The sequence below is a fragment of the Phoca vitulina genome, unplaced genomic scaffold (assembly GCF_004348235.1).
Source record: "Phoca vitulina isolate PV1807 unplaced genomic scaffold, GSC_HSeal_1.0 scaffold11, whole genome shotgun sequence".
In the NCBI taxonomy this organism is placed as follows: Eukaryota; Metazoa; Chordata; class Mammalia; order Carnivora; family Phocidae; genus Phoca; species Phoca vitulina.
In genome coordinates this window covers 24,578,356-24,606,202 of record NW_022589714.1, presented here as the reverse complement: position 1 = coordinate 24,606,202, position 27,847 = coordinate 24,578,356, and the positions used below count along the sequence as shown (strand labels likewise).

The 27,847-nt window shown below is 37.3% G+C and overlaps 1 protein-coding gene across 2 annotated transcripts in view; it reads right to left on the bottom strand.

Moving 5' to 3' along the window:
* LGSN (lengsin, lens protein with glutamine synthetase domain) overlaps positions 1–17,716 on the bottom strand; it is a 29,129-nt gene extending 11,413 nt beyond the window's left edge. The window contains exons 1-3 of one of the 2 annotated variants that reach the window (XM_032410141.1): positions 17,610–17,716; positions 2,699–2,828; positions 1,801–1,998 (exon numbers count right to left, since the gene is read on the bottom strand). In XM_032410141.1, coding sequence (XP_032266032.1) covers positions 1,801–1,998; positions 2,699–2,828; positions 17,610–17,687 — 406 coding nt within the window. In that variant the 5' untranslated portion in view covers positions 17,688–17,716. Of the gene's footprint in view, positions 1–1,800; positions 1,999–2,698; positions 2,829–17,498; positions 17,543–17,609 lie in introns of those variants that run through there. The other variant, XM_032410142.1, reaches the window with a different exon arrangement.
* Between the last annotated feature and the right edge of the window lie 10,131 nt (positions 17,717–27,847).

Below are 27,847 nucleotides of genomic sequence, written 5' to 3'. Positions count from 1 at the left end.
GCCTCACTGACCGTTTCCTTACACCAGCCCATCTCAGTCATTTGTATTATTTACTTGGCCCCTGTGGCATTTGGACTGATAGTGCCTGACGCTAGGCTGTCGGTGCTCATCTTCATTTCACGGAGAAATTCACGAAGCCAACGCACAGAGAAATGCAGAGATGAGAGATGCCATGATAGGTAGAACTGCCCACAAAGAAGTTCACATCCTAAATCCTGAAACCTGCAGAATATGTTAAACTGCAGGCCCAAAAGGACTTTGCAAATGCAAGTAAAGCTATAAACCTTAAAATAAGGATATTGTCTTGGTTTATCCAGAGTTCTTAAAAGCAGTGAACTTCCTCCAGCTGTAAGCAGAAAAGAGGTGTGGAAGAAGGAGAATTTCGAGAGGTTCCAAACATAAGTATTTGAGGGATTGTCTTGGTCCTGAGACACCGGACCAGAGAGAGGCTTCCAGGAGCTATGGGCCACCCCAGTGGACAGTCAGCAAGGAAACAGATACCTCAATCCTATGACCCCAAGGAATTGGATTCTCCCAACAATCTGAACGCACTCCCTAGAATCTCTGGATAAGAATCCAGATGGCCGAGACCTTGACTTCAACCTTGCAAAATCTGAATCAGAGAAACCGGAGGAGACAGCCCAGACTTCTGGCATATAGAACTAAAAGATAACGAACTGTGTTCTTTTAAGTTACTAAGTTTGTAGTAATTCATTATGCTGGCAATAGAAAATGAATATGTATGGAATCCTGACAGCATTCACTTCCAGGCTCTAGTTCTTCCTTAGGCCGTGTGTCATAAAGAATTTAACCTTGTCAAAGGAGACCTCTTTACCCTTGGCTCCTGGAGGATAATCTGGAATGTCCTGCATGACAAGAGTGTCTTTGTGGCTTCTGGGGCTTCTGGGCCACATTAGAAAATCTAATAATGTCACTTATCCTGGGAGCTTTGAGTCATGTGGTATCAGCTTGACTCCCAGAGAAGTTGGAGACTGAGGTCAGCCACATGAAGCCCCACTATGGAGCCCCCCAAAAAATTCTGGACACCAAGTCTCAGGTGAGCTTCCCATGGTTGTCAAAATTCCATGCATATTTTCACATATCATTGCCAAAAGAGTGGTGCTGTCCATGACTCCGCTGGGAGAAGACAAATGGAAGCTCCATGCTTAGAACTCTCCCCACTGGGTCTCTTCCCTTGGCTGCTTTTCATCTGTATTCTTTCACAGTAATAAACCATAACCTTGAATATAATAGCTCTCAGTGAGTTCTGTGAATCCTTATAGCAAATTATCAAAACTAGGGTTAGTCTTGGGGAATTCCCTAACTTGCAATTGGTGTCAGTAGTGAGGGTAGCCTGGTGGACAGTGGCCTTCTAACTTCACACCCTGCTCTATTTCTACCTTTCCAAACCTTGTTTGTTCAACCCTGTCTTCACAGATTCCCTTATGGAATAAATACCTCATTTTAACTAGTTTGCACTTAACTTGGATCCCAAAGATTTTTAACCAATACTCTGATAGGCCAAAATAGTTATATCACTATTGATAAGCCAGAAACTTAGAATAAGAAAATTCACTTTTAGAAAAGACCAGAAAGATCATATATTGCAACCCCTCCATTTTCTAGATGGGCAGCCTAGTGGTTAAAGAAAACTATAAAGTCTTTTATAAATGATAGGTGTATAAATTCTTCTGACTCCCAGACTAACATTCCTCAGTCAATGCCACATTATCTTTAATTCAAATACAAATTTGGGATTGGTGGCTAGAATCATATGTCAGTTTGTTTCGGAGTCCTTACCAGTATGGTTGGAGTTTGTGTTAAATTCACGACAAGGAGCACTGGCTGATGTTTGGAGGGGTGATGGTTTTATCACTGTTGTCTGATTCTCGGAGTCCTTGTCATCTTGTTGCAGATGAGAGTCTGCCGAGCCAGGTCCCACAACTGGTTTGCTCACATCCCCCACCTTGTGGCACACCATTTGGTTTCTGATCCTTTCTTTAATAAATAAAGAAAAAAATGTTAAAACACACTGCCTTTGTTTTCAACTGTCTTTTAACATGATATGGAGAGGAATCTTTGAGAAAATAATGTATTCCCAGGCAATGACATACCAAATGAAGGGCAATGAGAATGGCCTGCCCTGGTTGTGGGCCATAAAGGGGTATGTTGTCCGTAGAAAACTTCAACTCTGATTGCTTTTTACTGTTACCATGCACTGGCCATTCCTACTGCCCCTGCCTTGGAACACCACTGTTCCTGGACTGAGTCTCTTGTTTGATTAACTCCTGGTTCCAGCACTGTTTCAGATCTATTGAGTCTAGTTGGAATTCCAGCAAGTGATATGAAAACTTGTTCCACATCTTTACTGTTGTCTCCCAAATCTTTACACTTGGTCTCAGAGAAGAAATAGGATTCCCTTCTTACATATATGTTCCTTCTGTTGTGTTCTTTCTTTTTTCCCTCACTACCATCCTAGTTCTGCTCCTTTTCAATTCTGAATATTTTGAATGGTTAATTTTATATATTTACGTTAAACCTTTACATTTGCTATCTTTTGTGTTGGCTATGTAGAAATAAATTTTAGTTCTTTGTTTTTGCTCCTCCCTTAGATGAAAAGAAAAATTTTATGAAAGGAGAACCAAATAGAGATTGTCACTGACATCATATTCCTGAGGGATCAAAGTAGCGAAGATACCTTTTGAGTTGGATATATCCGTTTCTCCTACTTCAGTTGGGAAAACATGCTGTTTTGTGACTTTCTTTCTTGTTCTTCTTAATTTACTCATCCTGCTGGCTTCAGTCTCATTACCTTCATCTCTCGTATCCTGTAATAATTCATAGACAAAAAGCCAAATAACAGATCTTGCATGCAACTAAATTTGGATGTCAAGAAAGTATGACAATTGGAGAGCTAAGTTTTCAAGGGAATATAAGAGACTTTGATAATGAGGTAAATTTTGTCACTTCCACATGCTCTTGAATAATTCAAAATTAAGAAGCCCAATATTCTGCTTACAGTCAGGATATTCTGTGCTCCTTTTGTATGTGGTATGGGAGTGTCATTAAATAAGTTAAGATCTTATCCAACTAGTGAAGATTTCTATCTTTATTTTTTACTCTGGGATATTTTATATTATTCATTCCTAAAAGTATTTTACCAAACCCAATTTGGCTTCAACGTCCTCTTTTTATGATTCCCATCTTTTTTAGAATCTCTAACCTTCTGACCAAAAGTACAAGTAGCTGAAGAATTTGATTTTATTCTTTTTTCTCACCCTCATCCTTATTGCATCAATATTTACTTTACTTCAAAAAAGCAGTTACATTCACAAAATACTATTTTTTTGTATGTGTAAAACAAGTGTTATACTCAAACAGTTTTATAGCTTGGGAAAATCTAAAAAATATTTTCAAACAAAATAACCTAACTTGTACAATCTAGTTCTAATCCTTGACAGAACTCCTTGATAGACCTGCCAAGGACTATTCCCAGCAAGGAGGTGGGCAGTGAAGCAGAGGCCGAGGGGGGAAGAGCTCAGACATCTCTGTACCAGGAGTGGGTGGCATCACCCCTGCCATCCCAGGACACAAAGCTAACACTGAAGAAAAAGAAAAAAAAAAAGCTGACATCGATATTTTTAGGTTTTTTACAGACCCTCCTTATAGTTTGAAGGGAGAAGAAAGGGGCAGGGGCAGGGTGAAAAACCATAGTCTAACATTTTGAGCTATTGTCTTTTTGAAGAGCAGATTCTGAAAGGCTCCATATCTTGGAGCAATTCTAAATATGTGTCCAGAGCGGTTGCTGGGAACAGCTGTACCCATTTGTCAATACCAATTCGGCCTCCAAAAGCTAAAAGAAGAAAAAATAATTTAACTTGTATTTATATGTAATTATGACACATTGTTATTATTGTTACTATGTTTAAAAAGATATATTTTGTAAGATAAAATCTTTTTTTTCATTTTAAAATTTCACATCTTAGAAAATTTTGTTCCCTTTTACTCCAGATAATTTTGTATTTGGATGATGTGATACTTATTGTGAGATATAGTAGTTTATTTTTTTCTAGCAGTTTATTATTTTATTTAAATATTTTTCCAATACACTTCTGATAGAATTCTGACAGTGATATACTACCCTTATTGTACATATTCACCATTTCTAAAATTACATTGCCAGAAATATACATTATGTAATTACATTTTTGATAAGTGTTTTTATAAATACATGACCCTAGCTTTATTAAGAAGTCTTGTTTAGGGGTACCTGGCTGGCGCAGTCAGTTAAGATTCTGAGTCTTGGTTTCGGCTTGGGTCTCATGGGTCCTGAAACCGAGCTCAGCATTGGGCTCAGCGGGGAGTCTGCTTGAAGATTCTCTCCCTCCGCCCCTCCCCCTGCTTGCATGCACTCGTGCACTCTCTGTCTCTCTCAGATAAATAAATAAATCTTTAAAAAAAAAAAGATATGTTAAAAAAAAAAAGAAGAAGATAGCAGGAGGGGAAGAATGAAGGGGGGGAATCGGAGGGGGAGACGAACCATGAGAGACGATGGACTCTGAAAAACAAACTGAGGGTTCTAGAGGGGAGGGGGCTGGGGGGATGGGTTAGCCTGGTGATGGGTATTAAAGAGGGCACGTTCTGCATGGAGCACTGGGTATTATACGCAAACAATGAATCATGGAACACTACATCAAAAACTAATGATGTAATGTATGGTGATTAACATAATATAATAATAAAAAAACAAAAAAAAAAGGAGAAGTCTTGTTTAGAAATGAAATACTTGGTCAGGTATATAAATACAAAAGGAAATTGAACAGACTAACATTTGTGTTCGTTTTACCCATTGGGGATCCTCTCACATACAGATTAAAGGAATCAAATGAGATAGACTTTAAGATTTCTTTCAGCTTTAAACTCTAACCTGCAATTGAATAACAATGTGCTGAAAGTGAGCACTTTGTCAGGCACATTTCTCAGCATAAACCTCAAGGTAATAGAATCTCCATTTTACAAATGAAAAAAGTGCGACCCAGAATAACTTGCCCAAGACCACAATAGTGAATGAGAGATGCAGGTTGCAAACAGGACTTCCAATTTCCAAAATGCCATTCTACTTTTTAAATGCCAGAGATTTGAGTTTAGAGAAAGTTCATTTTAATAACATTCACCTGCTTTCATATAGACCAGATCAAAAGGGAAAGTTTAAGAAAAAACCAAGACAATTCACCTAGTTACTAACCTGAGATTTTCATCAGTAAAGGTCCAAGAACTAAGTCATAATATATGCCTCTGACTCCATAATAGATGCTCCAAAGAATTTTTTTTCAAATGAAGAATACATTTAGCTCAGTCCTTTGAATTTTTTTTTTTATATACAAGGATGATCAAAGTATAGACACAGCTCTAACAGCTGAACCTAATTTATTGGATCCCTGGCTTACCCTGCCCCCGGTAGAATGTTTTTATTCTCCTAAATCTTTCAATTGTATTTGGTTACAATATGATAATGTTTCAGTAAAAAAGCCGACTAGCCAAGATGCATAAAGTTTGGGTTCTAATTTTGACTTTTCCACTAAGTAGCAAGTTCTTCTGAAGACTTGTTATTTTCATCTGTAAACTCTGCTATAAATATAAATATACCCAGCAAGTATATTATATATATATATAACATATATATATATAATATATAATATATATATATAATATATAATATATATAAAATATATATAAAATATATATATTTTACAAGTATTTTCATAACCAGGCAATATTTTATATTTCATTTAATACAACAACATCAAGGGAACATTTATTATTACCTACATTTTGGCAAAGCAGATATAGATCCACAGGGGTTAAGTGATTTGTTCAAGGTCATATGACTGCCAAGGAAGAATGGGAATTATTTGAGGAGCTTCCCACATCATTATAGCCAGACAGTTGAACTGGAGTAAATTTCACTTCTGTTATATAATATTATCTGTATGACTCGTAAAAACGTGTTGACTCAACTTCCTCAATTATATATTCTTTTTCATTTGCATATTTTTTTATAACTCTTCTCTGTATAAGGCTTAAAACCATCTTAAGTCACTACCAGCTTAAACTTCATCCATCCAGACAGTGAGGACTATGGGCAGTCTCCTATGGTAAGGCAAAGTCAAAGAAATAAACCAAATAAAATATGGTATCTTTCATAAACAGTCTTATAATTTAGTACAGGCAATCAAATGTTGTTATAGAAGTTTAAGGCTTCCGTGTTGTAAAGAAAGGGACATAGTTTAGGGTCACCCTAGTTCAGAGATAGCAAACTCAAATACCAGACAGATAACAAAGAGACGCAGAGGGCTGGAGAGTAACCACCAGAGCTGAGACCTCTTTCCGGGAAGAAGCCCCCACTTGGCTCCAGCCTATCACTGCCATGACAAAACATGGACCCAGTGTTGCCAGTTTTCCAAATTTCCAATGAATGCCAGAAGTCTGGATTTTTGTGTGAAATTTAATGATTTTTTTAATGTTGGCAATTAATTTAAGGTATAAGGTAGGGAATAAAGAAGAAAAGAAAGTTTCTCAACTTCCACACAGCCAGGTCTCAAAAAGACTTGAATGCAGTTCAGAATATGCAGCCTTTCGGGGCGCCTGGGTGGCTCAGTCATTAAGTGTCTGCCTTGGGCTCAGGTTATGATCCCGAGGTCCTGGGATCGAGCCCCGCATCGGGCTCCCTGCTCTGCGGGAAGCCTGCTTCTCCCTCTCCCAACTCCCCCTGCTTGTGTTCCCTCTCTCGCTGTGTCTCTGTCAAATAAATAAATAAAAAATCTTTAAAAAAAAAAAAAAGAATATGCAGCCTTTCTACAGGCCCCGGCACGAGAACAGCAGCCGTGGCCACGAATCTTTTCCCTAGCACTGGTATCTAATGTGGTACTGAGAGATGATGCTCAAAACATTTAGCTCTTATGATAGCTGATAAAAATCAAAAAATGCTTTTGTTGTATCTACTATATGTCACCTCTCTTCTAAATACTTTGCACGTATGAATTCATTTAGTCTCAAAAACAACCCCTTGAGATAAATATATTATCTCTTCATCTGAGATATGAGGACAACTGAGTCAAAAAAGACTAATTAGCTCAAAAATCACATTTCTCATCATTGGTGGAGCTAAGATTTGAACCCAGGCAATTGGCTCCAGAGTTCAAGTACTTAATGCATCTTGAATGAATACCATCAGAATACCCCTGTGTCATTGTTGGGGTGCTGGGAAGCCAGGGCAGGGTTCTAGAGAACCCCTACAGGGCCAGATGTTAACTCTTTAGTTGATGGATCATGGAAAGGTCCAAATGCCCAAGAGCATTAGTAGGATAACTATGGAAGTTAAGAGGGTTGGGACGCGTGGGTGACTCAGTCGTTAATTGTCTGCCATCAGCTCAGGTCATGATTCTAGGGTCCTGGGATCGAGCCCCGCATCGGGCTCCCTGCTCAGCAGGAGGCCTGCTTCTCCCTCTCCCACTCCCACTGCTTGTGTTCCCTCTCTCGCTGTGTCTCTCTCTGTCAAATAAATAAATAAATAAAAATCTTTAAAAAAAAAAAAAAGAGGGTTGAGAGGAGCCTTAAGGGACTCTTATCAGCACCTGCTTACCAACTAGTTTAGAAACTTTTCACCATTTATCACGCATTCAATAGTATATTTCCAATTTACAAATCTCCTGGTTGCACCATTACGTTGGACAAGCAGTGCCCGATGTATAGTAAGTACTAAACAGATGTTAATCCTGATTATTATTACCTACGCACCATGCGTTACTGGGGATCTCTGTTGGGAAGATACCTCATTCTAGGTTACCACGTGGGCCCCTCCCTGACTCAAGGGAGATGGCTCTTACTAAGTCAGGCACTAATCCCTTATCTGAACAGCTCTAGATTCTGAACACTAAACTAGGAGAACCTCTCAGAGAGGTTAGGGTATATCAAGCAGTCTGAGGGTTCTCAGAGAGGGTACTGTGACCGATATACTCATGCTCACACTCTGTGGTACTGCTATTATTAAACAGGCAGAGTATTTTATAAACTGTCTTTGGACAGCCAGGGAAACTAGACCAAGCTTAAAAAGAAGAAGGGACACTTAAGCTGAAGATAGAGGTGAGGTAAACCAGGTTGGAAGAACCACAAGCATAAGTACAGATATGCAATTTCATTTTGATCGCATGGCATAAATATGCAAATCTAATTCATGCTTAATTCAGACAATCCCAAATTCTACTACAACAGGCTGATCCTGACTTGATTTGACGTTTCCAACAGAGAAGCTTTTCCTGCTTCAGAAATGTTTCTGCTATCATTCCATTAGATGACTCATTTACTCATACATGGGACTGGCCTTAAAGAATGTCTCATATCACAAGAATTTTCATTATTCATGTTTTGCTCATCACACTGTTTCTTTTGAAAGTTGTTTTATGGTTTAATATAAGTTTGTCATTTTGCATTTCAACTCAGTGGCTTGATCAAATTAACTAAAAGAGGTTTCACCTAAAGGGATCCTGCCAACCATTAAATTTAGACCCTAATTTGACCTAATGAGTTTCCCTTCAATGCATTAACTGGTGTTATTTAGATTCTAAATATCACTGATTTTATTCATTTGATTTTAATTTTCACTAACAGCTACCTTTTTACTATCGATACTTTAAAAACCTCTGTATACTGGCTGTAGTCTGAGGTATCATCATTAATGCATTTCCCAAACACTCTGATTTCACTAATGATAGGGGTGCATGACAAAGAAAGCAAGCCAAAAAAATCTCATCAAGTTTTAACCTCTGTTAGAAATAATGGTAAAAAAGATCAATGATTACCAAATGTAAAAGAATATGAATATGCCTTCAGTTTCCTTAATGTGTGCTCTTCAAAGAAAAAGGGAGGAAAATGTATTCAAAATATTTACAGAAGAGATACGTCAAAGAACACATCACAAACTTACATCGACTAATCTAAAAATATCCATACCTGTTAACTACTAGTTCTACTTCTGGCAATTTGTTCTAAGACTATAATACAAAATATATAAAGTTGTATGCATGTCCAGTGCCACCTTTGTTATAACAAAAACTTGAAAGCAGCACACATTGAAGTGGGAAGAGTTAAATACGTTGTGGTAATTCTGTTCAATGAATTCACCATTTAAAAATGAGTGCTTCCTTTTCCTATCTGTGTCACCTGGATTACCAGAATGGTTACATGAAACTGTCTTCCCTCCGTTCTCTACTTCTCCCCATCCTCCAGACTACTGCCCATGGTGTTTCTTTAAATCACAATTTTGGTCTTATAATTTCTCTGCTTGGGATACTTCCACAATTTTGCATCACCTTCAGGAAAAATTCAAATTAGTATTCTCTGAGACCCTGCAAAGGCCGGTCTCACCAGTCCCTGCAGACTCCACAGCTGGCCACTTTTATGCACAAATGTTATCTCCATCCATGCAAAACTAGTTTTATCATTCCTCTGACCCACACTGTCTTCTTCTTTCCTAGGCTCTTACCGATTATCTAGTTTGTCCCAGGGAAACAGTTATCTGCTGTTCTGGTCACAGCTCAAAATTAACCCCCTGGACAATTTGCTGTAGCCACTTCATTCAAAGATGGCTAATTTTCTCAAATTCCCAGTGAAAGTAGATCCCTTACTAAATTTTAAATCTGTTTAAAATAACTCATAATTATTGTCTTCTTCATCACAACTGGTAAATGTTTAGCCTCCTCTTAGAGATCTTACTTAGTGCTTTGTAAAATAATTCTCCGTATCATTAACTCTTCATGTGTATACTTTTTTCTCCATACCAAAAGGCAATGATTAGTTTAACCTAAGTATTGTGGCTCCTTAGGTGCCAAGACTATATTTAGGTGTCCTTCTAGAATTCAGGATCATTGCAGCTATAAAACAAGGAACTACTTAGAGCCCCAGTATCCACTTGGGCAATCTGGGGTAGAGATGATGCTGATCTGACTACAGTAACCGCTGTGGGGGAGAAAATGAGCATACTACAGATATATTTGGGAGGTAGATTTGGCAGTTCGGTGACGGACTTGATATAGGAGGTGCAAGAGACAGAGGGTCAAAGGTGCCAGGCAGGTTTCTGACTAGGGAACCCAGAATGAGGACAAGACCTGAGAGTGGAGTTGCTGGGTTCTGTTCTGAATACATGGAATCTACGATAACTGTATCATCTGAAGGCATCCAGCAAGCATTGGCCATATGGGTCAGAATCCAAAAGATAAAATGGAAGGAAAAAAGCACAGCCCTGAAAGTGGTGGGAATCATTAAGAGAAAGAGCAGAGACTGAGAAAATAAGAGGACTGAGATAGAACTGAGAAACAACAGTATTGACTAAGTAGACATAGGAATGGAATCCCAAAAAAAGCAGTCAGAGTAAAAATGACCAGAAGGTGAAAGAAAAAGTTGGACACAGTGGTTTCATTGATAACGAGAAATAAAAGCTGTATTAAAAGAAGGGAGCACCAATAGGCCTACTACTGAAACTATAAACAAGGTTGCTATGAAGACCAGACCATTGTATTTGCGACCCAGGTCCCTCCAGGCATCGGTAAAGCAGGTTCGGTGGGAGGATGTCAGCAGCAGCCAGATTGCTGTGAGTTGAGGAGGAATGAGAGGTGCTTCGTCCAGGGTCTACATACGATAAGCATGCCAGAAATGTTCTCTACCATCAAAGGGAGACAGTCAGGAGATACAATTCAAAAGTAAGAAGAAGAAGGAGACAAACGCAATGACCACTGGGAAAGTGCATAGGGGTCTGACTAAGAAAAGTTTATGTTGCTTTTAGGAAGAACAGACTTACACATATTTAAGTGCTTTGTGAAAGGAGTTAACAGAGGTGTTGAAGAGAGAAGAAAAAGGATAAAGCAAGGTCCCTGAAAGGGTAGAAAAGATGGAAACTAGAGTTGAAATGAAGGGATTAACTTTAATATATCCTCCTCCATAAGAGGAAGAGAAGAAGCTAGAATGTTAGAAGGAGGAGAGAAGAGAAAAAGTAAGGAGGAAAGGAAAATTCGGGGGAGGAAAGGACAGAGGAATTTCAGATGACAGAACTGAGCCTCAGGACAATTAAGTTGACCCAGTAGGTGGCAGAATCTGAAAATGAAACTAATTTTAAATCCTTGATCTTTCTTATCTCTTCTGGATAAGAAAGGTAGCCAGTTACGGAGCTTCCAATTTTCTCTGCTAGGTGGGAGATGCTCAGACAGTATACATCTGGAAGACTAAAGCTTTAAGGAGAATGGAAATGGTTTGCCGTCGTCCTAGCAGAGAAGGTGAAAAAAACCAACTCAAGGAACAAAAGTGTTCAGTGCCCCACAGAAACTGGAGATTTTTAAGTTATAGTGGCATCAAATCTGCACAGGTAAACTATTTTTCAAGCAGCAAAGCTCTTTCAGAGAAGTGAAAAACACAGGATTGAGGTTTGGTGAGGATACAAACTTAGGAAGACAACAACAAAAATAAGTTGAGGATATTTGCAAGAAAGACTAAAATAATGAGATATGGAATCCAAGACAGATGGAATAGGAAACGAACTCAGGAAAGACTGACAAGGGGAACCTAGTTAAGGGATTGGAGACCCCTAGAAGGTAGCATATTAGATGTATCATTGAGCTGAACATATTGACTAGAATAAAATAGGAATTGAGTAAATATTTTCTAATAAATGAATGACAACCAAAGCCTACCGTGTTGAAATATAAGGCCAGAAGGAAATTTTGACTCAGATCTCTCCTTCATGAATGATTCAAAATGAAATATCATTGAATGTCCAATAGGATCTGATGATAACTTAGAAGGTTGATGTAATTAAAACACTTTTCCTAGATAAAATATTACATGGACTCCTTCAGTTTTCTGAAGAAGAGGTAAGAGAAAAAGAAGCACTGCTGGTGACAAGTTGCTCCACAATGACTCTGTCCCTTTACCCCACTAATTCCACCTTTCTTTCAAGATTTTTTCACTGTATTTATCCTCAAAGCCACACCTTATCTTCAAGGTTATAATTACTCCCTTTAAGACATAAACAAAATCTTATTTCCTATGCTTCCTCATAGCATAACTAAAACATGTGATATTTCAAATGAATTTTCTAAACATTAAGGAACAATATAAACTAAAATTAAAAAAAAACAAAACTACAAAATATTTGCTTTCTATTGTCTTAGTAATTAAATATGTTTTCTTCTATTCTGACCTGTTCCCTGTCTTACTCAAGGCCAGTCCAAAGTATTCTCCTTTTTAGTTCTCTAGTTCACCAGCCAGATAAATAAGAATCACTTGGAAGCTTATTTGAAAACTTAGAACACTTCCTTATGGCCTAGTAAGTGATTCACTCCTTCAACCAAGCTGTTTCTGCAAAGTCACCTTAGTCTTACACTAAATTAGAGTCCCTGAGATCATTAAGGACACGGACCCAAATGACCACCATTTCCCAACTTAAAGAAAATAAGACACTCTTAGGGAGACATTAACCACAGATCTACTTATCCCTAATACTAGACCTTCAACTGCATATTTATAAAGAATTTTAATCCTTAAACTGTATTGCATTTTAGGAGATTCCATCTGAATACATGGAATTTCCAGAGATTTTTGTTATAATTTACTCTTTATTACAAATGTAATACTCTTCATTGCAAAAATTCAAAGGTCAGAAGCTCATAAAGTAAAATCGAAAACTTAAAAAACACTAAGAGTCCTCTGTTTCCCTCTAACCTTTAGATTTTTGACAAGCAAATATTTTCAGAAAGAGTTGTTTCTACTACTCCAAGTAACTCTTATAATGGTTCTTTTTCTAATATAAGTTCTTTAATAATTGTTCCTAGTAATGATTTAACGTGTCAATATTGATTGGGACTAGACATATTTTGAAATATACCAAAAAGAGAAATTGAAGAGAATAGATATAGTACATTCATACCCCTTGTTGACAGGTGACCTACTGGGGCCACCCTCTGTATGAAATTCATTCATTTACTCAACAAGTGCTTAGTGAATATCTAAAAGAGGCCAGGCATATAGGTCTGGATGCTCTGTGAGAGATAAAGATGAGCTACTTGCTGTTCCATTGAACATAAATATAGTACATGATAAAAAGTGGCATAGGTATATCATATGAATGAGGAAAGTACTATGGAACCATCTTCCTGAGGAAACAGCTAAGTCTCTGAAAGTTGCAGTAACTCCTCTGACTTCACACCTAGCAAGTAGCAGAATCCAAATGTGTAGTTGCAAACTCTTCTTTCATTTTTTCATCCTATTTACAAAATTTACAGGCAATAAAACATTGAAAACTAAAAATGTTGCTTAAAAACTAAATATTGAGCAGTTTTATATAAAAGGCAGCAGGAAATTCAAGTGTTTGGTTTTTTTTAACTTCACAATTCAACATAGAGTTCAGTAGCATCCCTATCTTTTGAGGTAAAACTAAGCACAGAAGGTAAACACAGATAAATTTCTTGGAAGTTACAGAGAAGCAGAGTTTTACTTAATATCATGGCTAAAAATGGGATGGGCTATTTGTATATAGGTCAAGCTTCTCATCCTCGAGCACATTTGTGGAAGGGGTAGAAGGGTTAGATAGTCAAATGTCAGGAATGACCTAGAGAGTTTCCATTTCTTCCACCACATATGCTCACCACTTTTGCAATAAAATAACCTAGATCCAAGTTAGTAGGTTAGATGGAACCTTGTTCCACCTATTTATCCACCTCTACCCAAGAATTATAGAGGAGCCATCATTATAAAGAGCTTCTATGTGAAAGAAATGTCACAATGTAAATAATGCAAAGAGCTCTGGATCTCACTTCCATTCCCAACAAGATGGCAAAATATGCAACAGCAGCAACAAGCCTGAAACAAATCTCGCCTCTGGGGATAAGGCAATGCAAAATCTGCAACAGAACATTGTATACGAGAAAAGTGTGCATAGCCAATAGTTTCAGAGAGGGAAAAAATGATTTATAAACGTCTAACACCATGTTATTTTCACAATATGAAGCTAAATAACAAACGAAGCTAAAATAATAAAGGATTAAGAATTTGGCCAATTACCTGAACTTGGTGCTAGCACCGGCTTTCTTTTTTACTAAAAAAGAAATCTCCATATTTTCCCAAGAAATGAAGATTTTGTCTCAAAAATATCAGTGTAAATAGGATCCAAGTAATTTTTTAAGGCTTTGTGATGGGCAGAAATGCAACAAATATGTTTCAAAGGTGAGAGAAGATTTATATAAAAATTTAAATATACATATAGTATGTAAAATATATTTATGGCAATGATTTCTATAATACAGTGTGAAATAAGATCCAAGAACATTATAAAACTGTCAGTGAAGATATCAGCTAATAGGCTGCTGCAGATAAAAATATTGGGGCTCATCAAAAAGAGTATTTTAAATGTGACAGCAGAAGGTGTTCCATCTTTAAAAAAAATATGATGTGCTTATGGCTAGAATACTAAATATAGTTCTAGTCACTGTCCGTAGGAAAACATTAATGGGCTAGAAGTGAATCAATATGTGTTTATTTATATAAATGTATACCACATAGAATTGTTATTATTATCATACGGAAAGGCAAATAAAATTCTACTGTGTGAAAGAAGAAGTGCAAAACTCTACAAGGCTATAAAAATGAAAACTTAGGGGAGAGATTACTGGTCATCTACAACATAATAAAGTATATATGATGAATAACTCCTGTTATTCACTATGTTCTGAGCCCTATTCTAAGCACTGAACACGTATTAATTCATTTAATCTCTCCACAAAATCTCTTGCAGTCGGTACTATTAACGTCCAAATGAAGCACAAAGAAATCCAATAATTTGTCACATCTCACTCAGATAGTAAGTAGTCGAGCCAAGATTAAAACACGGGCATTCCGGTTTCGAGGAGTATACTCTTAACCACTGCATGTGAAACACAGTCCTAATTTTTAACATTTAGAGAGGCACTTAAAGGGATATAGATTCGAGGTAAATAAAAACAAATATAAAATGAACTAAAAACCTTGAAATCTGAAAACAAAACTGAATTTTAAGAGACCAAACATGTATAAAATATAAAAATAGAATCAGGAAGTCTTTATAGAGTTGCACAGACAAGCATAAAGCAGGGGAAATTTGGGTAAGTTGCAGTAGGGAAATCTCTAGCCTTGAGTCCTACTTCTAGAAAATCAGTCATAACCTCCCACAGTGCTGCACTTAATGACCCAACACACACACAAACACACACGAACACACACACACACACACACACACACACACACAGATGATACAGGCTACAGAGCAGAATGAACCTCTGGTCTCACCCACATGGGATGCATTCTTCCTGCAATATGGAAGCATCACCCCTTTGTGTCTACCTGTGTAGGTGTTTTCCTTTGTGTCTACCTCACCGATATTGAGGCATAAGCATCATCTACAGGGCAGAGAACAGATCTTCCCCAACTCGCTTGGCAATATCACCCAGCTCAGGACCACACACAAGGCTTTTGATAAATAGATTTTAATTATTATGATGTGCTGCCATTTCCCTCAATTTGCAACTTCACACACACATAGGGTCTACTTTTGGGAATAAGAATGTGTTTTTGATCTATTTTCTGTTCACTACTGCTAAGAATTTGGCTGAATACAGGACTTTATGACATTGTTTTCAATAGAGAATCTCAGTAAAATATTCTTTAGGGAAATACCAAATCTAAGATTAGTAACTGTTCATTTTCGCTGAAGATTCTACCGAGGAATTTGTTCATGTTGGGGAAGTAATCATCCTGGGAGATTTTCTTCACACATACAATCTGCCCTTTTGATTCATCGAGCCTTTGTTCAGCTGCTGTGTTTTTTGCAGTTAACCTCATGCTGCGGCTGCTCACGGCACCAGAGCATCTGGTATGGAACAAAATCATTGTCCTGTTCCAGATATTAGTTAACTGGAAATGGAATGTCACACACCATCTTCCTCCCTCCTCCTATATCCTTTCTCTTCCTGAGAATATGACCCTACACAGGGCAGCACAGGGGCTATTCAATGGAGAGTTGGGTCAAGTGGACACCAAGGCTCACTTTTATTATATCTATTAAATATAATGTTCTATCCCAGTTATCAAGGAATTTTTCCCCAAGAGACAGGGTTTGTCTCTTGCTGTGAAAATTGTGTACTTTAAAATCACACTGCTAGTTTTTCTACTCTCCAATCAACATCGGTCTAGACTGGTCTTGGGAGACTGTGACTCTTAAGGATTTTCACAAAAGCTGGGTCACCTGGAATCCTTGGCTAAAACTACAGGAGGTGGGGATAAGAAACACAGTTTTGCCATTGGCTCACGAGTAGTAAAACCTAGACCAAGAAGAAGTTGAATAATTAGACACCAATATCTCAAAACAGTAATAATGTGCATACTAATTACTTTCTCTAAGCCATCATTTGCAGCTACAAATTTACTTGCAGATAAATTCGTTCGATTAAACAAACAAATCCGTCATTTGATGCCTTTGACAACGACAAGACACTGCTTGACGAGCCACAGCTACTCCCCAGTGAGTCCCTTCTTCACATACTGTTACCCAGTTTCTTGTGGAAAGTACATTTGTTGTCTCCATCCCAAAGCACACTGCCCATGCTAATTATATGTAGCAGTGACCGCATTCTTCCTTAATCGTCTAGATGTCTTCTCCACTAGATGGAGGAGTGGGGATCAGGTCTCTTCTCTCTCTGCCACTATTTCAAACAAAGGGCGTTGTCTGCCACTGTGCTTTGCACATAGTAGTTTTGCTTCTTGTATTTTATTTTCTTAATTTCATCTAAAGAAAACCCACATCCTCCCAGACTCGACCACAGCGTGCCTCCCAGCCTACATTTCAGTCTTGCAGAATGGTCTGTCAGAAATACAAGAGTAGAAGTTGGGTACATACACATTAAAAACTAGGAAGAAATGCTACGTGTTGACAACTGAGTATTTTAATATATTCAAGAGCAGATGAGAGGCTATCACTATTTAAAATGCCAGGCATTTCAATTATAATTTGAAAATGGGTTCTCACTTTTAGCCACTTAACCTCAAACCATTTTTATTACAATGAGACAAAAGCTTCGAGAAAAACAAAGATTGTGCTCTTAATAACAACCAAAATAGGCATTAAAGAATTTTATAGCATCCTTACGCTTCTGAAACCCAGTGCCTAATGAAGTTATTTTCAATGATCTTTCAAACTAAGTGAGCTGTTCTAATGCAAATTCTGAATTTCACTTTTATTATATTTATAAACTCAATGCTTAGTAGAGGAGACAGTTTCTTCACAAACTTCTCCAAAGCAGACATAAAACAAGTATAATCATGTTGCCCTTATTCATACTGGCACACAAATAGTTGACATAGAATAATAAAAAGCTTTGCTGTCAGTATTTTGGTAAATAACATTTTAACTATTAACTTCATACCTCCTGCAGAAGGTCCCCTTCATCATTCATCTCACACTTTTTTATTTAAGTCGACTTTGGAAACCACAGTATCCCCCAACAAATGCATTCAACATGTATTTATATGTATACCTGAAACAAACACTGCAGATGATGAATTCCATGGAGGCTCTTTCCAGAGGGACCTGGCAGGTAATAAAAGATAAACATCAACTCTGATGTGTCATGCCCAAAGCACAGGATGCTGGAAACGCACCAGAAGAGTCAAATGACAAATGCTCATTTATGCCTGAATCCCTACAAACAAAGGACACTACAATGCTTAAAACTGTGTTGATTGACTTTTTCTCCAACATACTGAATTTTGTTATATAACAATTGTATTCTAGAATAAAATCTATTGTTAGACTCGGATGATGACACACGGATTAGACAACTAAGCAATCACGGTCCACAGCAAAACACAAATGGAAAAGGACAGCTGTACGTGACCCAGATTTGTACCAATGGCAAAAACCCACTCTTCTGTAATTCCCATTTTTCTTTTTTCCTTCTTTTCTAGGGTCCCTTCTAAATTAATTCCCTTCATTATATAACCACAACCATCTCTCTTTAACCTTCTAATTCTACAAATGTCGGTCTCCGACAAACCCCAGCCCTTCCCAGCTGGCCACAAGGAACATAGAACCATCTACATGTTGCCCCACGTGGTCCCAGGAACAACCCCAACTCAGTCGGAGGAAACAGGGAATGCTTTCTCAAAAAGAGTTTGAGATTACGCTTCTGCTGCCTTCAGCTGTCACTTCAAGTTGGTGGGGGAGGGTAGAGGATTTTTCTAAATCAAATCAAATCCTCTCTAAGTATTTTCCATGTATGAGTGTACAATCTCCATAGCTGATCACTTCCATCCTGGACTTTGGCCTGAGGAAGCCCAGGTCAGCACCCCAGCCCATCAGCCAGAAAGAACCCATCTTGTTCTATTTCCACAATTGCATAGTTATTATTTTATGTTTGTTGTAATCAACTCTACTATTCCCTTTGTTTCTTTGCTCATCTTTCCACCTGTCTCCATCTTTGTGTCTCTTTTCTACCTTATACATTTCAGTATCTTCTCAGTTTAGCCTCTGTGTCTACTAATCAAACCATAATATAGAACTCAAAACACACTGTTTATAATAGTTGCTATATTGCTGACAAATTTTGTTCTCTGTTCTTAATTACAAAACTTAGTATCTAAAAAGCTTTTTGTTTCTCTCTTAAAACTTAAAAAATCAGGGGCGCCTGGGTGGCTCAGTCGTTAAGCGTCTGCCTTCAGCTCGGGTCATGATCCCAGGGTCCTGGGATCAAGCCCCACTTCGGGCTCCCTGCTCCGCAGGAAGCCTGCTTCTCCCTCTCCCACTCCCCCTGCTGTGTTCCCTCTCTCGCTGTGTCTCTCTCTGTCAAATAAATAAATAATCTTAAAAAAAAAAAAAACTTAAAAAATCAAATTGGACCTGTTTACCTCGTTACTTTTGGTTAATTTTTCATAATTTCATCCAAATCCAAATGCTTGATTTTCTTTATAAACTTTAATAAATCAAGACAAAGTAAAAAATTATAGCTGAAGTTTTCAGATAATCAATATTATTTATATAAAATACAACAACCTGCATACTTTTTATATACATAACCACACCCACTTTCTTTAACCTTCCAAATTCATAATTACTTCTAATTCTAATAAGTAAGATAAAATGAAAATCTTGTCATATCATAAAATAGGGAGTCAGTATATTTCTGAAACATAAGTCAGATCAATAGTTAAGTCTTACTAAGTTGTTAGAACTCCTTTATTATTCTTTTACCAGAGTTTTCATGTCACATGCAGAGTAGTTTTATCTGCACAATAGTGGCCTGAACTGCACACCATAAGTCAGAGAGATCTCAATTCAGATATTCTAATTTCCAGTGACAACTTATTCATTGAGCATCTTTCCAATTCTGTTGTACTCACTAGACTTGTACATCATCTCCAACCCCCCAATCAAATTGTCTTTAGACTCTCCTCACTCTAAACCTCAAGATTAGCTACTTTAACAAGTCCCCTCCACGACTTCTTCCACCAGTCTAAATTAAGATAATTTATTAAAGTATAGAATTGTCTTTTGGTTTGTCTTAAGGTCTTATATCACAAAATAAATAAATAAATAATCTTACATTATTCTTATTTGATGCATGATGATAACGGTTTATGCAAGAGAGACAATATGAGATTCAATCAATTAATGTGTATTCAAAACAAAGTATTGATCCAAAATCAATAGATTGGCTGATAAGTGTATAATTACATGACTTACTAAAAGAATATCTTTAAATGAGTACTTCTTTTTAGAGTACTTTATTTCAGCTGACTTTCATGACTAACCAACCAATTTTTTACTTAATTGTTTAAGATAAAAGATCTCTTTTGTCTTTATAAACTTTTCTTTAAAAGTGGATGAGGCCTTTTGGAGACAGATGTCAGATATAATACATAAATTTACTTTTGCTTGTTCAAAAAAGAAAAAAGAAAAAGAAAATCTAACTAAAGGGCATAAGCGAAAAAGAAAGGAAATGGGGACAACAGAAAAAAGATTTGAGTAGTAGAAAGCACATGGACAAATTGTAGCAAAACTTTAACAAACCACCAAAAGCTAATCCTAAATAATCAGTGAGAAAAGTCAAGAAACAATGCAGTGTCATTGTAGAATGTCCCAGAAATAAGAGAAAAAAGCAAAGAAATGAAAGAATAAGATCAAAGGGACTAAAAAAGAAAAAGACGACCAATCTAGAAGGTTTGACATATGAATAATAAGAGTTTCAGAAAAAGAAAAGAGAAAAATAGAGGGGAAGGTATCTTCAAAAATAGTCATTTCCCAGAATTAAAGGACATGAGTTTCCAGAATGAAAGGGTACACTGAATAATTAGCTAAATGGATTAAAATTCATACACATCAAGACTCATTATCATAAAATTTCAGAACTCTAACACATACTATGTATGAGGAATCCAAAAGAACCCAGACTTCTTAATAGCAACACTGGAAGCTGGAAAACAATGGAGAAAAGATTTCAAAACTCTGTGGAAAAATACCTAACTCATAATTCTATACTGAGTCAAAACTATAGATCAAATGAACAAAATAAAGACATATTTCACATACCACTCATATACCCTTTCTTGAAAAACTAATGATGGATATGATTTTCCAAAATAGGAAACCAATAGAGAAGAAAACCAGAGATCCAAGTAACAGCAGATCCAACATGGGGGAGAGTATAGGGAATCCCCGGGAAATTGGTAAGGTAAAATCTCAGAACGACATCTGAATATCAAGAGTAAATTCCTGTCAGATATTTTCACAGCGATGGCTCAAAAAATAATTTTCAAAAATAATAAATTAATAAAATACCTCTGTGTCTGAATGTTTGGGGAAAAATTGAAACTGAATTTCTAATGTATACATAAAATACTTACACATAAGGAACTGGAAAAAAAAAAGACAATTATTAACCTCACAGAAAAGAAAAAATGATATGGGCCAGGAAAAATAATCATGTAATAATACCACATGGCTCAACTGTGGATGGCTTTACATAATCATGGTAATGTAAATACTAAATTTTTTTTTTTAAGATTTTATTTATTTATTCAACAGAGAGAGAGAGAGAGCTTAAGCAAGGGAGTGGCAGGCAGAGGGAGAGGGAGAAGCAGGCTCTCTGTTGAGCAGGGAGCCCAAGGTGGGGCTCGATCCCAGGACCCTGGGATCATGACCTGAGCTGAAGGCAGCCATTTAACTGACTGAGCCACCCAGGAGCCCCTGTAAATACCAAATATTGATCCTAGAAACATTACGATGTTTTATTAGGACAACTGTGGGAATTGAAAGTGTGCATGTGTATTTAGGGAGGAGCAGGGAAAGAGAGCTAAATCCTTGTTTATCCAATGTGAGAAGTCCATAGTTAATGCCAAAAACTTAAAGATGAGTAAATAGTAATATAAGCACAATTTTTAGAGATACTGAGTTAAAACAGAAAGATCCAGCTAAAGAAATTGAGACTAGATGTCTTGGGAAGGGAACAGAAGTGGGATGAGGAACTGCTTGACTCTTTAAACCATGGGCATACATATCTTTAATAAACTGAAAATTAATGTGTGTGGGGGGGGATGAATTGCTAGTATTTTCTCTTCAAAAAGCAGTTTTTTCAATTGCGTTTACTTGATTTTTTTTTTTTTTTTTTTTTTTTTTTTTTTTTTTGGTTAAGAGGTCTTATGTAATTTCTTTATGTACAGTTAGTCACTTTATCTTTTCACATAACTTTATATAGTGTTTTCCATATCATGGAGTATTTTACCTGTCTTTATATCTCCCACCTAAGCTGTGAATTCCTAGAGGTTTAGATCCTAAAGTTAGATTTGTAACTCAAGTACCTGAAACACTGCCTATTTCATAATAAGAGATCAATACATTCTTGTTGAATGAATGATAAGGATGAGAAACACTGAATTTATTATTTAGGGAAAAAATATCACACTTCTATTATGAGAATTAAATATATATTGTCAAAAAAAAACAAATAGTCTCTTATGCCGTTCTAAATCAAATTTTTATGATGACTTAGTCTCAAGTGATAACCTCTATGCTCCAGGCATTCACTGGAACCACTGAAGTTATCATGAGTGCTTTCTTTCTGTTAGATAAAAGGACTGAAAACATCTATTGTCAGACATCTTCACCCAGAAGTGACAATTTGTATTCATGATTATGATTATGTTTTAGGTAACGTCAAAGCCCTTCATACAATTTATATGCCAAACACTTGAGTGTTCTCTGACCAGGTTGCTACTTTAGAAAATAATGTATATTATTTCAGGTTTGTTGAGACTCATTTTAGGGGTGCTCAATGAAGAACAATTCACCTACTGAACACAACATTCCCACCAGATTGCCTCCTCAGTAGTAGACAGAGTTAAGGATAAGTTGTACCTTCTATTTGAATCTAGATGACTTATGAATAATTTTTTCTATAAAATAGAATTATAATCTATATACAAAATATTTTAAACAATAAAGATATTAGACTCTAATAGGGCCCACACTCATTTGAAAAATTTGATTTCTGTTGTGTGCTGGCTGTTACAAAGGATGGCAGGTGATAGTCTAAATGGTATATATCTCATGTCCATGGGTATATTTTATGTTCTATCACAAACAAATTTCCGATGGCATCATAAACTTTAAAGTAATATGTCTTTAATTAAGCAAACATACTTTAGAAAAAGAAGCAAATGGAAAAAAAAAAACTTCCAAAAATACTTTTTTCTTTGGCCCACTAATTGAGCTTCTTCAGTGAAAGCCCTTTTGCCTAGATAGTGTGCTTCAATCTCTTTTTTTTTTTTTTATTATGTTATGTTAGTCCCCATACATTCCATCATTAGTTTTTGATGTAGTGTTCCATGATTCATTGTTTGCGTATAACACCCAGTGCTCCATTCAATACGTGCCCTCTTTAATACCCTCACCAGGCTAACCCATCCCTCCACCCCTCTCCCCTCTAGAACCCTCAGTTATTTCTCAGAGTCCATCGTCTCTCATGGTTCTTCTCCCCCTCCGACACTGGGGAGGGTATATGCTATGGTGAGCGCTGTGAATTGTGTAAGACTGTTGAATCAATCTTTTTACTTTGGAACTGTGACCCAGATGAAGCTGGGTTGTACACATCCTTCCTCTACTCCAGTTGTAAAAGCTTGTAATTATGACAAAACCTTTAGGAATTTTACAAATTTTTATTTTTATTTTTATTTTTTTTAAAGATTTTATTTATTTATTTGACAGAGAAGCACAGCGAGAGAGGGAACACAAGCAGGGGGAGTGGGAGAGGGAGAAGCAGGCTTCCCGCCGAGCAGGGAGCCCGATGTGGGGCTCGATCCCAGGACCCTGAGATCATGACCTGAGCCGAAGGCAGATGCTTAACGACTGAGCCACCCAGGCGCCCTGGAATTTTACAAATTTTTAACACTGCTACAATATTATATTAGATAAAATAAGATACACTTACATAGTTCTCTGTGTGTACAGGTGAACATCTAAGTGCTTTACAGATACTAACTCATTTGATCTCCCCAAAATTAATGAGGTACTCTTATTACCCCCATTCTACAGATGGAGTAACTGAGGCACAGAAATCTCAGGTATCTTGCTGAAGCCCCATAGCTTAAGTGGCATGGCCAGGATCCGAACTCTAATAGCCTGACCCCAAAAATCCACACTCTCAACCACACCGGCAAGATGGGAAGGTACTCGAGCTTAAAAGAACACAGCACCCAAGAAAGCATAAATAGATGCATATATATAAAGTGAGGAAACTTTAATAACCCTTGTCCCTTTGCATTTATGCAAGCCTATCAGGAGCCATAGAGGTTAAAGGAAACTCCGCTGGTATCCCCTATTTCACTTATACATATTCATGTGTATATATTTCGTGTCATGTTGGAAAATTCTCAGGATTTTACTAGTACACTTATTCATCCCCTTATTTGATGCAAGCCAGCACCTACGTGGTGAATAGCTGCATCACAGCTAACTCTGTAGGCAGCTACCATAATCACTTGTTGTGCCTGGATAGATGGTATCTAACCAAATCTGTGATATGAGCATGAGATACATTAAAAGTCTTACTGTTATAAAATCAGTGTTCAAGAAACCAAATGTTAGTAAAGGGTTTGAAGAGATAGATGGGAAGAAACAATGAATCAACCTAAGTCCATATTCAACATTTCTCATTCACAAGCACTTGTTCAATACCTACTATATTCAGGGACTATATCAGGCAAATGACTATAGCCATTGAGCCATGAATGTACGATTCAAGTCTTTCCCCTACCCCTCTTCTGAGACAACATATGGGAAGACTGTTCAACTCGAGTACTTCTCTTGCCAAAAAGAGGTAATCTAATTGAGTGGATCCAGAGAAGAGTGGCTAAATGATTAAAGGAATGATGGGATTCATTTTATGAGAACAGATTGCAGCGGCTAAAGTTTACTAAGCACCACCAAGAGGAAACAGTGGGTTGTTTACCACTAAGTTACTGCCTTCTGATGAATTATTTAACAGGACTGGAGGAGCAAAGGATGCAAATTAAGTACAAGATTAAACCTATTCTTTCATTGTAGAAGAAACAGTGGGAGAAAATGAAACTACAATAATTCTGGTTTTATTTCATGTTTATGTGTATTATATGTTGCAAAACAATGTATGAGACCCAAAGTTCTTGCCTTCCCAGCACTGACTGCTAAAGAAATAGGATAAAACATGCCCAGTGTGACTAAGGGCCTAACTGATTTGTGAGAATAATAAATGTGTACAGAGAAGAGAATAGTCTTTCGAACCACCTCCCTCAATCACAAAATCATAGTTTAGGGTCAGCAGGGGGCCTTGACAGCAGTGACAGGAAGGTACTCCCACTTTATCTTTCTGCAGATTTGTGGTTGTTCTAGAAGCTGCATGGGCTTGCTCCTCTTTCTTATGTACCCAGTTGTGACAGACAAGCAGAGAACTTGCCATCGACACCCTTAGTTGAAGAGAATGTGGCCAAACATTGTGAAGAGTAATATTTGGGCTCTCTCAATAGTTCTGGAACTCCTGATCACAACATCTTCTGGTAATCCCTTCCACATACCCAGCCCCCTCCTCTCCCCAATTCTGTTCATTTTCTAAGGAAACAGTGGCTGTTTACAGGATTGAGATTTAAATCTCAATTAAAAAAATTAGTTTGGGTAGAGCTGAGTAGAGGATCACTGATTTCATGAATGAACAGAAACACACATTGTAGGGGGGCGCCTGGGTGGCTCAGTCGGTTAGGCAGCCAACTCTTGATTTCGGCTCAGGTCACGATCTTAGAGTCCTGGGATTGAGCCCCATGTTGCATCCACTTCTGCGCTCAGCAGGGAATCTGCTAGAGGATTTTCTCCCTCCCTCTCCCTCTGCCCCTTCCTGGTTCACACTCCCTCTCTCTCCTTCTTCCTTTATCTCTCTCTCTCTCTCCCTCTCAAATAAGTAAATCAATCTTTAAACACACACACACACACATAGGCAGGGAATGGGAGGATTTTTGTTGTTGCTGTCCTTTTCATTTGCTCTGGTGAACTGGGGGAATTTCTCCTATCACCTGACCCTTCTATAAATTCAATTAAGCAATAAGTACAAAACAATGCCACGCCCTGAAAAAAGTACATGACAATTATGTAGAGCTGATAAAATAAAAAAGTAGTTCAAAATCATTTTAATACAGCATTCTCAATTATCGTTCATATATTTAGCCAAACTCTATAAAGTTAAATGGAGTCAATCATGAATATAGGAGCATGAAATCTGAGTTCCAAGGCCCATACGGAGCTTGCAATCACATATAATGAGTTAAAAATTACTCCAAAACAGCCAGAGTTCTATTTAGAAAAAGAAGGGGAGTGTCACAGAATACATTTTTATAACACCATTGATTTAATAAATTTGATAGTTGGTATTATCCATGTTTTCTTCTCTTACTAATGACATCCTTCCCAGGGCTGGAGCAGTGCTTAAAATGATTGGGAATTCCATAACCTTTCATTTATGCAAATATGTCAATCAGTATTTACCATATTTCAAAAAAAAAAAAAAATAGAATAGTAATGAACCTAGTACACATTAACATAAACAATTTATTCTCCAAAGCATAAAAAAGTAATAGAAGCTTGACACCATTTTACATTTTTGCAGATCTTTCTAATATCTAGACGTCAAAAATCACTAGAATCTCATCTCTGCTGTTGCATTCATTCTGCTGCGGTACCGCACTCCATGCAGCCTCTGGGCAACTCCACTGTACGTCGTGAGAGAATGAGAGTGAAAAAGACAAATAACATCTGATGATGGAAGTAATTTTGACTTCCTAGTCTCCTCAAAGGGTCTGGGTGTTCCTGGGGGCCCCTGGACCACACTGAGAACTGCTGCTATAGTGGAAAAGCCAGCAGATTAAAGACCCGAGTTCCGGATGAAGCCTTGTTCCTTAAAGGCACATCACCTAATTTTCTTGATCTTGGTCCCTTTGCAAAATGAGGATTGGGGTAAGATGACCTCTCAGATTCTTCCCAATTCTAATATTCTGTGATTATGTAATATAGTAAAGAAAAGGAGACCCACCCATGGTCCCTTACACTTATGTGTATGCTCCCTGTGGTATATCCCAAGTTTTATGTAACCCCTTCACTTCCGTGCTGTAATTGTTATAATAGAAAACTGACCTAATACATCAATTCCAACTAAGCACCTAGCCTGACTAACCCAGGTAAGAATTGTAAAGTTTCTCTGTGTAGAGTTATCGGGAACAATAAAATAAAATTGAAATAAAAATGATGGCATTCCTAAAAGCACGATGGGATCTGAAACAAATAAAGGACATTATTGGAAAAATTGGTGAAATACAAATAAATTCTCTAGTTAATAGTATTGTGCCAAGATTAATTTCTTAGTTTTGGTAAATGTTCTGTGGTTATGTAAGATACAAACCTAAGAGGAAGCTTGGAGAAGAGCATACTGGACCTCTGTACTATTTTTGAAATTTTTTGTAAGTTTAAAATTATCTCAAAAAAATAAACAAGACGGCATTGAGGGCCCGGTGATCTCACTGTGAGTGAGCTGAGGGGGGAGGGGTGGTGATGCCCTTCAGATCCCTCCAGAGCGGCTGTCAGCAATCCAGGCCCTCACTGTCTCCTAATCATTTTTTAAGAACCCAAAAGAGAAAGGAAGTAGCTCAGATATCTCAGAACATGATGCAAGACCCCATATAGGAATTTAATTTTTTTTAAAAATGATGAAAACTGAGACATTTTAAATGTTATTATCAATGAATGTTAAAAGTACAAATATTCGATTTCTTACTTGCTTGATCAATTCAATTAGATTCATAATGAGCATTGTTCACTCATAGCCCCTTATGGATATTTGTGCTGTTTTGTTTCATTTTGTTTACTGCCCAGAATCTAAAACCCTTCCTGTGTTTGGGGGGCAAAAAAGACCTATGTTGAGAGTCTTGGTGGAAGCAATAGAATAATTCTCACTACAGAGGCTGAAATTATCAGATTCTCACATTTCTAACCCTACAGTTAACCTGCATGCACCTCATCTAGGGACAGGGATTTGTCCTCTGCTCAGCCAATCAGGCAGAGCTACTAGGATTCTCAGTCCAAAGCTATTGGACAAAGGAGCAGGGACGGGAAGACTTCTTTTTGGACATGGTAACAGTGGCTGAAAGATCCAGTTTCCAGAGGCAGAAGTGGAAGGGTTTGGTGTCCCGTGAGTGATTCAGGGAC